The following is a 12,572-nucleotide window of genomic DNA, read 5'->3' as shown; positions in this document are numbered from 1 at the left end:
TCTGGGGTTATGGGGAGAAGGCAGGAGAATGGGGTTAGGAGGGAGAGATAGATCAGCCATGATTGGATGGCGTAGACATGATGGGCCGAATGGCCTAATTCTGTTCCTATCAGCTATGAACTTATTAGACACCGGACTAGACAATATTGTACACTATCTTTCAAAGCAGCATAGATTCTCCGATTGAAAAGTTTAGTTTAGTTTAGTTTGGAGATACAGCATGGAAACAAGCCGTGTTTACAGGGTTACACCCAGCAACGGGTACAGGAGAGAACTCTTTAACTTAATGTTGTCAATGTGGAGCCTGCTACCTCATGGGAATGCACTTTCACACGTACAATTCAGGGGATGAGACGGAGAGAGGGAGAGAGGGAGAGAGGGAGAGAGGTAGAGAGGTAGAGAGGGAGAGAGGGGATCGCTGGTCGGCATGGACTCGGTGGGCCGAAGGGCCTGTTTCTGCGCTGCATCTCTAAAACTAAAAGAGAAACTACAAGCTTATTATTGTCACGTTTACTGAGGTACAGTGAAAAGCTTTGTGTTGCATGCTATCCAAACAGATTGGATGTAACATACAAATGTATGATCAATACAATTTCAGGTACAACAGGTGTTGCACAGGGGAAGATACAGAGTGCAGATAATATTGTACAAAGTCCAATGTCCACAATGGGGTAGAGGTGCATCATATAGTATGAACAGAACAAGTGGTCTGTTTCCAAACTACATTGTAAGTAATTCATCGAACAAGAAAAAGGCAGAGAATGGGATTCAGAGGGAAAAATATATCAGCCACGACTGAATGGCAGAGTAGACTGGATGGGCCGATTGGCCTAACTCTGCTCCTGTGTTTCATGGTCCCAACAGCAATAAGGGTGAAAGCCATGTACCTGTATCTCCCCAGCCGGTGATGTAACAGGATTGCCTGTTTACTTTCTGCTTCTTCTTTCTGCTGGGTAAGCAGACAGGCGACGTGTGCTGATTGAAGGTCATGCAGTGCCCGTCTCTGCCCTTCACTCTCACCAGCGCGATATCATTGTCGCTGCTGTCGGGCTTGTACTTCCTGTGTACCACGATCATCTCCACTGGGATCTCCCGCTCATATTCGTCCTCCACCCCTGTGTGGTAATCACCAACTCGAATAAAGTAACGTTTCGTGTCGTTCCCAAACCTGTGGACCAGGAGCAGAGGGTTTGCTGCTTGTGGCTGCAATACCAGAACCAGGGGCCACAGTTTATGAATAAGGGGTCGGCTATTTAGAACGGAGACGAGGAAACACTTTTTCTCACAGAGAGTTGCGAGTCTGTGGAATTCTCTGCATCAGAGGGCGGTGGAGGCCGGTTCTCTGGGTGCTTTCAAGAGAGAGCAGATAGGGCTCTTAAAGATAGCGGAGTCAGGGGATATGGGGAGAAGGCAGGAATGGGGTACTGATTGGGGATGATCAGCCATGATCACATTGAATGGTGGTGCTGGCTCGAAGGGCCGAATGGCCTACTCCTGCACCTATTGTCTATTACGCCCCAAGATAAACTTACAAAATTCTTAAGGGGTTGGACAGGCTAGACGCAGGAAGATTGTTCCCGATGTTAGGGAAGTCCAGGACAAGGGGTCACAGTTTAAGGATAAGGGGGAAATCCTTTAAAACCGAGATGAGAAGAACTTTTTTCACACAGAGAGCGGTGAATCTCTGGAACTCTCTGCCACAGAGGGTAGTTGAGGCCAGTTCATTGGCTATATTTAAGAGGGAGTTAGATGTGGCCCTTGTGGCTAAAGGGATCATGGGGTATGGAGTGAAGGCAGGTACGGGATACTGAGTTGGATGATCAGCCATGATCATATTGAAAGGCGGTGCAGGCTCGAAGGGCCGAATGGCCTACTCCTGCACCTAATTTCTATGTTTCTATGTTTCTATTTAATGGAACAACACCAGACAAACTTGATTCAAGCTAGAATACATGGGACTAGAACTGTTCATGGTGAGAGAAGCAGACTTCTACAGATGAAGCTATGAAGATCACATAGTCATACATCACGGAAACAGACTCTTCAACACAAGTGGTCACACTGACCAATGGTGAATCCAGTCTTTTACCAGAGTATGGAAAGCATGAGCCAGTGGACGTAGGTTTCAAGGTTTAAAGAGAGGGGCAAGATTTAATAGGAACCCGAGGGGAAACTTTTTCCAGAATGTGGTGGTGTGTATGGAACGATAGTCCCAGCCTCAACTACCTCCTCCTCCAGCTTGCTCCATTCATCCACCACCCTCTTTGTGAAAAAAGTTACCCTTCAGATCCCTAGTAAATCTTTTCCCCCCTCAGTCACCATTTAATGCAAAACGACAATCTAACGTCACGCATTGAGAGGAGACGCAAGCTGCTTATTGAATGAAAGCGATGGATTGTTCACCAACATACGAACCTCTTGAAGCAGTGAGCTGCCGTCAGGACCCAGCAGTTGCTGATCAAAGTGGCTCCACACAGTAGCCGGCTCTCTCGGCTCAACGTCCTGAGTCGCAGCGAGGACTGCCATGGCCAACCACCCCTGGGGAAAGAGGCACGGACATCTCATTGCCAAACTTTGCGTGTGATGTCTGCACCACACGGGTCACGAGAGGAACCTGCTGCTTATGTTGCACAGAACAATCTCCATCGGGCTATTAAACTCGGCTTGGACAAAACTCTGAACATTAATAGCCAATAGTCTGTTTATTTGAACCTTAACAGTTTAATTATGCATGTGTGTATATATTTAAACAATGGTATATGGACACACTGATCTGTTCTGCATTCGTGCCTACTATGTTCTGGTGTGCTAAAGCAAAGCAAGAATTTCATTGTCCTATCAGGGACACATGACAATAAAACTCTCTTGCTCTCTCTTGAAGATAGACACAAAATGCTGTAGTAACTCAGCGGGCCATGCAGCATCTCTGGAGAGAGGGAATGGGTGATGTTTCGGGTCGAGACCCTTCTTCAGACTGAGAGTCGGGGAAAAGGTTTGAAGTGCCACCTATTCCTTTAACCCAGTGTTGCTGCCTGTCCTGCTGAGTTCCTACAGCTTTTTTGTGCCTCTCCTCTTAACTTTTACCCATCTGACCTTAAAGCTGTCCCCTCTAATCTTTGACATTTCACCAAAGACAAGTGCCCAACGTGACCTCCAATCTGAGCTGCCGGTTACATGATGTTTTCTCCACAAAGAGCAACATGTGAGACACAACTTGCAGATCCTACCTGATAGACTTGTTGCCACCAATGATCCTCTTCCTGCGATGCTTCATGAAGCGCAGGCCACATACTGAGTGCAATGAGCCTGGAGACAGCACAAAACACAACGACAGAGTAGCATTAAGCATGGCCCCTGATTACTCTTCTTCAGCACTGAGCCCGTGTGTTAGAACAAGAGTAGGTGGATCTGGGATCAGTATCGAATCATGTCATAGTCCTAGAGCAATCAGGTGTTTCAGTCCAACATGTCCATGCCAACCAAGTCATCTACCTGAGATATTCCCATTTGCCCATGAATGACCCCGTGTCCCTCTAAACCTTTCCCCATCCATTCACTTGCCAAATGTCTGTTAAATGTTGTTAATGCACAAGCCTCAACAAATGCTCGCTCCATATACTCACCACTCACTCTCTGAATGTGAAAATGTTGCCTTCTAAACCTTTCCCCTCTCGCGATAAATCTGTGCCCTCTACTTAGAATCTCCTACCCTGGGAAAACAGACCATGACCATTCACCTTATCTATCCCCTCATGGGTTTATACACGTCTATAAGGTCACCCCTCAATCACACACACCACAAGGAAGCAAGTCCCAGCCAACAACCCAACCCAACCCAACCCAACCCAACTAATTACATCCTTCATTTGGCAGAACAGAACACGATACTCAAAGTTCTGGTCTCACCAACAAGTTGTAACATAACATTGAAACAGGACTGGTGGAGATAACATATCTGTAAAACTGATCAGAATTTAGATGCATTTGATTTTACTTTTCAGTGACAATAACCAAAGATAGTTGGAAGCCAATTAACTGAAAAACACTTGTCTTTGAGGTGTGGGAGGACACAAGGGCAGCCTGTGGACATCCACGCAGTCACAGGGGGAATGTATACACAGGCAGCATCTGGGGTCAGGATGGAACCCGGGTCTCTGGCACTGTGGGGCAGCAGCACTACCCGCTGTGTTATTCTGCCGCCAACCATTGATCACCTGTTCACATCGCTCTCACTTATCCAATCGGTCTTTGTGAATCACCCCGAGTGTTCGACCATCTGGAGGGAGTTCCCTCTAGTTTTAATTCAGCTTTGATTTAGAGAATTAAACCTCTAAATGGGGCGGGGTGGGACACTAGCGGAGCGTACAGTTGCTGCTTTATAGCGCCAGTGACCCGGGTTTCATCCCGACTACAGGTGGCGTCTGGATGGAGATTAAACCTTCTCCCTGTGACCTGCGTGGGTTTTCTCCGGGTGCTCCGGTTTCCTCTCACACTCCAAAGACGTGCAGGTTTGAGGATTTAATTTGGCTCAGCTAAAAAGTATAAATTGTCCCTAGTGGGTGGAATAAACCATATAAACCATATAACAATTACAGCACGGAAACAGGCCATCTCGGCCCTACAAGTCCATGCCGAACAAATTTTTTTCCCCTTAGTCCCACCTGCCTGCACTCGTACCATAACCCTCCATTCCCTTCTCATCCATATGCCTATCCAATTTATTTTTAAATGATACCAATGAACCTGCCTCCACCACTTCCACTGGGAGCTCATTCCACACCGCTACCACTCTCTGAGTAAAGAAGTTCCCCCTCATATTACCCCTAAACTTCTGTCCCTTAATTCTGAAGTCATGTCCTCTTGTTTGAATCTTCCCTATTCTCAAAGGGAAAAGCTTGTCCACATCAACTCTGTCTATCCCTCTCATCATTTTAAAGACCTCTATCAGATCCCCCCTTAACCTTCTGCACTCCGGAGAATAAAGACCTAACTTATTCAACCTATCTCTGTAACATTTATGTGCCAGTGAATAGTGCCAGTGTATAAGGATCGCTGGTCGGCGTAGACTCAGTGGGACCAACAGCCTGTTTCCACATTGCATCTATAGAACTACAAACCCAAAACAATACAGCATGGAAACATGGCCGAGCCCATTGTCCCCAGGATCAATGTACAGAGGGTGAGAGGGTGGACAGAAATGAGAGACAGCAAGATGATGCACCACGCAACTAGCTACAAACTCATAGAAGACATGCGGAGGATAGCATGCATCCATATGTTCCCGATGTTGGGGAAGTCCAGGACAAGGGGTCACAGCTTAAGGATAAAGGGGAAATCCTTTAAAACCAAGATGAGAAGAACTTTTTTCACACAGAGAGTGGTGAATCTCTGGAACTCTCTGCCACAGAGGGTAGTCGAGGCCAGTTCATTGGCTATATTTAAGAGGGAGTTAGATGTGGCCCTTGTGGCCAAGGGGATCAGGGGGTATGGAGAGAAGGCAGGTACGGGATACTGAGTTGGATGATCAGCCATGATCATATTGAATGGCGGTGCAGGCTCGAAGGGCCGAATGGCCTCTACTCCTGCACCTAATTTCTATGTTTCTATGTTTTCTATATCCACTCACCACTGCTCGCTACCTCCTCCAGTGGACCCTCCTGGTAATCGCAGATAACTCCTGCATCTTCACTGTGCCAGCAGTTATTGATACCATACCCTGGCGTTACACATTCATCCAACGAGGGCTCCTGGCCGGTACACTTCACGTTGTCCAGGTGAATGGGTCCACGCCCCTCCCCAAAATACGCCATCGTTCTCGCCTTGGACGGGCCACTGCAAGAGAAGGGGGTCTTCGAGTCATAGAGTGATACAGTGTGGAAACATGGCCCTTCTGCCCAACGTGCCCACACTGGCCAACAATGTCCCAGCTACACCAGTCCCACTTGCCTGAGCTTTGTCCATATCCCTTCAAACCTGTCCTATCCATGTGCCTGTCCGTTTCATAAACGTTGGGATAGTCCCAGCCTCAACTACCTCCTCTGGCAGCTTGTTCCATACACCCACCACCTACCACCCTTTCCTATTAAATCTTTTTCCCCTTCACCATGAACCTATGTCCTCTGGTCCTCGATTCCCCTACTCTGGGCAAGAGACTCTGTGCATCTATTCCTCTCATGATTTTATACACCTCTATAAGATCACCCCTCATCCTCCTGCTCTCCATGGAATAGAGACCCAGCCTACTCAACCTCTCCCAATAGCTCACACCCTCAAATCCTGGCAACATGTTCGTAAATCTGTTCTGAACCCTTCCCAGCTTGACAATATCTTTCCTATAACATGGTGCCCAGAACTGAACACAATATTCTAAATGCAGACTCACCAACGTCTTATACAACTGCAACATGACCTCCCAACTTCTATACTCCCTTATCTACCTGCGACTCGACCTTCAAGGAACCTGTACTCGTAGATCCCTCTGCTCTACAACACTCCCCAGAGGCCGACCATTCACTGTGTAGGTCCTGGCCTTGTTGGACGTCCCAAAGTGCAACACCTCACACTTCTCTGTATTAAATTCCATCTACCATTCCTCTGCCCACCTGGCCAATTGATCCAGATCACAACCATCTTCACTATCTGCGAAACCACTAACTTTTGTATCATCAGCAAACTTGCTGATCTTGCCCTGTATGTTCTCATCTAAATCATTGATGTAGATGACAAACAGTAACGGGCCCAGCACAGAACCCTGAGGCCCACCACTAGTCACAGGCCCCCAGTCCGAGAAGCAACCTTCCACCATCACCCTCTGTTTCCTTCCATGGAGCCAATTTGCTTTTGTCAGTCAGCGTGACTCAACCATAATATCCCACAGCACGGAGGTGGGCACAGTTAAACATCAACCACACATTTACATAAGCTCATAAGTCAGAGCAGAATTAGGCCACTCGGCCCATCAAGTCAACTCCGCCATTCAATCATAGCTGATCTATCTCTCCCTCCTAACCCCATTCCCCTGCCTTCTCCCCATAAACACTCATCTCACTTTTATTTTCACACCTATTCGGGGTGCTGTCTGTTCTATGTTATCCCACAAGTCTTGTTATCCCCCTTCCTCATCCACTCCCTACACACTAGGTGCATTTTACAGAGGACCAAGTAATCTACAAACCTACACGTGTTCAGGATGTGGGAGGAAACCGGAGCACCCGGAGGAAACCCACGCGGTCCAGGGAGAACGTACAAACTCCGTACAGACAGCGCCCGTAGTCGGGATTGAACCCGGATCTCTGGCGCTGTGAGGCAGCAACTCTACCGCTGCTCCACCGTGCCCCATAATTGTTTATGCCCAAGTAGAAAAGAGATAGTCTTGGCATCGTGTTTGGCACAGTCAATGTGGGCCGAAGGGCCTGTTCTTGTGTGGTGCTGTTGTATGTTCTATAGAAGCTGATGGTTTTTTTGAGATGGGCAAGGTGTTTCCGTGACTCACCTGTAACCCAGCTGCCTGCACACAACACGAGCGTCATTGTCAGTCCACCCATCGTCACAGATGCTGCCCCACTCCCCACCGACGTACACCTCCACTCTCCCCTCCTTGCTGTTCTCTCCATCCACCAGTCTGATGGCAGGCCCTGTGAACACAGCAATGGCCAGCCACTGTCAGAGGGGCGTCCAAAACAAATGCCAAGCAGAATAACAACTCCTCAGCCTGGAAAACCATGTAACCAAGCAGGGCCAATATGGAGGTCACCGTCTTGTTGAACAGTGGAGCTGGCTTGAGAAGTCATTTGGTCGGTCTGGGGAAGGATCTCGACCTGGAATATCACCCCTTCCTTCTCTCCAGAGATGCTGCCTGTCCCACTGAGTTACTCCAACATTTTGAGTCTATCTTCAGGAAGGTAAAGAGGTTTGTGTTCACACACGACTCCTGAACATCCAGACACTTATACCATGAAAGACACAAAGTGCTGGAGTAACTCAATGAGTCAGGCATCATCTCTGGAGAACATGGATACATCACCCATTGCTTCTCTCCAGAGATGCTGCCTGACCCACTGAGTTACTCCAACATTTTGTGTCTGTCTCTTGTCTATTCCATACTTTATATTTGTGCATTCTCCTGATTTTTTAACTTGCCTCATTACGAACATCGGATTATTTCTCTGGAATTGTTACAACCAATGCTGAGAACTATAGCCTGCTCTCTGGAATATTTCCCTTTGCTCTTGTGTTTGGGTTCATTGCATTCATGTATAGTTATGGATAGCTTGCAAACCAAAGCTTTTCACTGTACCTCGGTACACATGACGATAATAAACCTAAACCTATCTTTTTTCAAGGATAGGTAAACATTATTGGATTTCCTCACATCTTTTATCAGTGTTTATGGATAGGGAAGGTGCTGGGCCAAACACAACCCAATGGGCTGATCTTAGATGGGGCATCTTGGTCGGCGTGGATGAGTTGGGCTGAGGAGCCCATTTCCATGGCTTATCACTCTACGATTAGTTTAGAGATACAGCACGGGAACAGGCCCTTCGGTCCATCGAGTCCGCACCGACCAGCGATCCCCGCACTGCCCCACACACACACACACACACACACACACACACTAGGGACAATTTACATTTACACCAAGCCAATTCACCTACAAACCTGCACGTCTTTGGAGTGTGGGAGGAAACCAAAGATCTTAGAGAAAACCCACGCGGTCACGGGGATAACGTGCAAACTCCGTACAGACAGCACACGTAGTCAGGACTCTAAATAAAATAAAGCATTAATCACATAGAAATAGGCGGTCCCACCCAACATCTCCTTGGCATTTTGTACGATCCCAATCCATGGACATCTCCAAACGATTCCGTTCCTGTCCGTTCCATGTGTTCAGCCCCCTGGATGGAGAAAGGTTAATGGGAGTCGGCCTCGTAACTCTTACCTGAATGAGATGCGGTCACCTTGTTGGTCTCCTGTGCACAGATCACACCGACATCCTCGTGGTGTGAGCAGTCATGCTGACCCCAGTTACTCCGGCCACAGCCCAGAAGGTCCAGTTCAGTCCCACCACAGACCACGTCATCCAGGAAGATGAAGCCACTGCCCTCTCCAAACTGACCCTCCGGAGCCACTATCCCTGGACCGCTGTTCAAAGCAAACACAGTAACTCAGGGACATGGTCCCACTGAAAACCATCTTGCATTTAGAATCCCTTCCATTCATCCCATACACGTTAGGCAGCTAAACTAGCCAGCAATTTCTGTGAATGCATCTCTCTGATGAATGCTTGGCTGATTGAAAGATACGGCATAAGAACAGGCCCTTCGGCCCATGCTGACCTGCTGGGAAATGTAGGACATGGGGAAATATGTTTGCAGGGATAATTAGGGGAGGGACGGGTCAGCATAGGTTCGAAGTGCTGAGTAATTCACCATCCATTCATGAGACGGTAATGATACAGACATTAACTGGACATGGAACTAGTGGAATCGCCCACTCCATCCCCGATGTACAGTAGCATCTGATGTACCATCTACAAGATGCAGTGCAGCAACTGATCAAAACCTGAGTGGCCCAGTGGCAGAGTTGCTGCCTGCAGAGCAATGGAGTTAAACCCCTGTCCCACGGTACAAGTTCATTCCAAGAGTTCTCCCGAGTTTGCCCCGATTCGAACTCGGATATTTATGGTAATGGCCACTTGTCGGTACCTCGGGGCTCTCGTGGACATTTTTCATCGTGTTGAAAAATCTTCACGAGTCTTCCCGTGCTTACCTGCCATTAGCGAGTCTTCCCGAGTACCCGCCGTTAGCGTTACGAGCCGCTAAGAGACGTCCCTGAGCTCCGACGTACCCGCTACGTTCATTCTCCGTGCTGACCACGAATTTGATTTTTTTTTAAACTCGGGAGAGCTCTTGGAATGAACTCGTACCGTGGGACAGGGCTGTTACAGCGCCAGAGACCCGGGTTCAATCCTGACTACGGGTGCTGTCTGTATGGTGTTTGCACGTTCTTCCCGTGTACGCATGGGTTTTCTCCAGGTGCTCCGGTTTCCTCCCACATTCCAAAGACGTACATGTTTGTAGGTTAATTGGCTTTGGTAAAGATTGTAAATTGTCCCTAGTGTGTGTAGGATAGTGTAAGTGTGCGGGGATCGCTGGTCAGGGTGGACCCGGTGGGCAGAAGGGCCTGTCTAAACGAAGTTAAACTGAGGCCACTCAGACAGCACCTTCCAAAACCAAGACCCCCTACCAGCTAGAAGCACACGAGCAGCAACAGCATGAGACTGTGACATGGTCAACATTGAACAGACAGAATCTACCTGAGTCCCAGCTGCCTGCAGACCACCTCAGCATTCCGCTCAGTCCACTTGTCATCACACACTGTGCCCCAGACTCCATTGCGATAGATCTCCACCCTGCCCTCACTGGAGGATCTGCCTCCTTGTAACCGCACGGCTCCGTCTGGAACAAACACCCAGTACACGACCAACGTGAGTTTGTTTCACACACGGGGCAGAAAGGAGGAGCTCAAATAGAGGACAGTTAGAATTAAAGGCTGAGCCCTATACACCACAGAAACAGGCCCCTTGGCCTCATTTATCCATGCCAAACTCTTGGCCTGCACCTAATTAGCCCCATTCAACTGTGGCAACGGTAGAATTATTGCCTTACAGCGCCAGAGACCCGGGTTCGATCCTGATTACAGGTGCTGTCTGTACGGAGTTTGCACGTTCTCCCCGTGACTGCGTAGGTTTCCTTCAGATGCTTCGATTTCCTCCCACATTCCAAAGACGTGCAGGTTTTAGGTTAAAAAGGAACTGCATTTGCTGGAAAATAGATGCTGCTGCACCTGCTGAGTTTCTCCAGCACTTTTGTCTACCTCAGGTTTTAGGTTAATTGGCTTTGGTAAAGATTGTAAATTGTCCCTAGTGTGTGTAGGATAGTGTAAGTGTGCGGGCATCGCTGGTCAGCACAGACTCGATGGGCCGAATGGTCTGTTTCCACGCTGTATCTCTAAAGTATCTTCTAAGTGTTGCAATTGTACCTGCCTCAACTACTTCCTCTAGCAGCTCATCACAAACACACATCATCCTCTGTGTGGAAAAGTTGCCCCTTAGTTCCCGTTTAAGTCTTTCCCCTCACGTCTTAAATCTATCCTGTAGTTTTAGACTACATTACTCTGGGGAAAAGACTGTGGGTTCACCTTATCTATGCCCACATGATGTTTTGTACCTTTCTAAAGTCATGTCTTAACCTCCTTCACTCCAGGGAACAAAGGCACTACCTCTCCGTCTAATTCATGACCCAGTAACATACTTGTAGACACAAAAAGCTGGAGTAACTCAGCGGGACAGGCAGCATCTCTGGAGAGAAGGAATGGGTGACGTTTCGGGTCGAGACCCTTCTTCAGCAGGCTCCACCATTCCTTCTCTCCAGTGATGCTGCCTGTCCCGCTGAGTTATTCCAGCATCTTCGATGTAAACCAGCATCTGCAGTTCCCTCCTACACATACTTGTAAATCATTTTTTGCACACTTTCCAGTTGAATGGCATTAAGAATTTGTCATTTCAAAATATCTTTAAGTAGAAGCATTTGACTGCGCAAAGTCACTGACATCCCATTGCCTGCCGAGTTACTCCAGCACTTTGTCTTCTAAGCAAGATTCCAGCATCTGCAGTTCCTTGTGTCTACATATCGATGAGCTTTCTCCTTCTACACAAGCCTAAAATGGAAACATTTTCACATTTGGATGTAACTCGGTTCGATGTTACTGGGATAGTAATCAAATAAATGTTGAAACGGAGTCATATGAGATTGGTCAAACGGCCAAAATTGTAATCAAAGAGGTCAGTTTCAAGTTAGGCAGCTAAATTTCCACTTGACCTTTTGCAGTAATCTTGTTTTCTTCATCTCGAAGACAGGTCAGCATTTTACTCAAAGTCAGTTGGAACATTTAATCTCAATGAACAAAAATAGGCGATTGTCTCAAGCACCAGCTCCACTTTAGCAGCAAACTATTTAAAGAGATTCGAATGTGTTTACAGGATCTCTGCTGCAGTTGTAAAGAGGTACTGGGAGTGGATGAAGAAAAGTTGTAGGCATTTGCTGGAGTTCCTCGTTCGTGAGTTTCCACGGTTAGATTTACGTGCAAATCTTTGTTTGTGAATGAATAGTTTTAAATAAATTTTAAATGATATTAATTACATGAAATAAACACCAGCATCCAGGGTTAAATGTGGATCTTCAGCGGGTTAAACAGCCGCAGAACTCAGCAGGGAAACAGGCCCTTCGGCCCACCATGTCCATGCTGGCCGCTGATCACCCATTCGCACGAGATCTCTGTTATCCCACTTTCTCATCCACCCATGCACACAGATGTTGATCATATATAAACGTCGAGCGGCATAATCTGTTCCTCTCTCCAGCCTCCAAACCATGCCCTTGTTTAATTGCAATACTGACCTTCCCACCTCCCACCCTGACCTTAAATCCAACGTCCCGACATTGGCAACTAATCATGCCAATTCCCCCCCCCCCCCCCCACCCCCGCCCCCAAACCCACCCCCACCTCGC

The 12,572-nt window shown here is 47.7% G+C and overlaps 1 protein-coding gene across 1 annotated transcript in view; it reads right to left on the bottom strand.

The window, feature by feature from the left end:
• The window catches only part of si:ch211-51a6.2 (neurotrypsin), a 30,563-nt gene that overhangs the window by 1,130 nt on the left and 16,861 nt on the right, over positions 1 to 12,572 (bottom strand). The window contains exons 8-14 of the mRNA XM_055661633.1: positions 10,319 to 10,460; positions 8,942 to 9,144; positions 7,493 to 7,634; positions 5,627 to 5,832; positions 3,228 to 3,306; positions 2,416 to 2,538; positions 888 to 1,168 (exon numbers count right to left, since the gene is read on the bottom strand). Of these exons, the coding sequence (XP_055517608.1) occupies positions 888 to 1,168; positions 2,416 to 2,538; positions 3,228 to 3,306; positions 5,627 to 5,832; positions 7,493 to 7,634; positions 8,942 to 9,144; positions 10,319 to 10,460 (1,176 nt within the window). The remainder of the gene's footprint in view (positions 1 to 887; positions 1,169 to 2,415; positions 2,539 to 3,227; positions 3,307 to 5,626; positions 5,833 to 7,492; positions 7,635 to 8,941; positions 9,145 to 10,318; positions 10,461 to 12,572) is intronic.

This window comes from Leucoraja erinacea, chromosome 34 (genome assembly GCF_028641065.1).
Source record: "Leucoraja erinacea ecotype New England chromosome 34, Leri_hhj_1, whole genome shotgun sequence".
Taxonomy (NCBI): Eukaryota; Metazoa; Chordata; class Chondrichthyes; order Rajiformes; family Rajidae; genus Leucoraja; species Leucoraja erinaceus.
The sequence above is the reverse complement of the archived record's forward strand: the minus strand, read 5'-3'. Positions and strand labels throughout refer to the sequence as shown.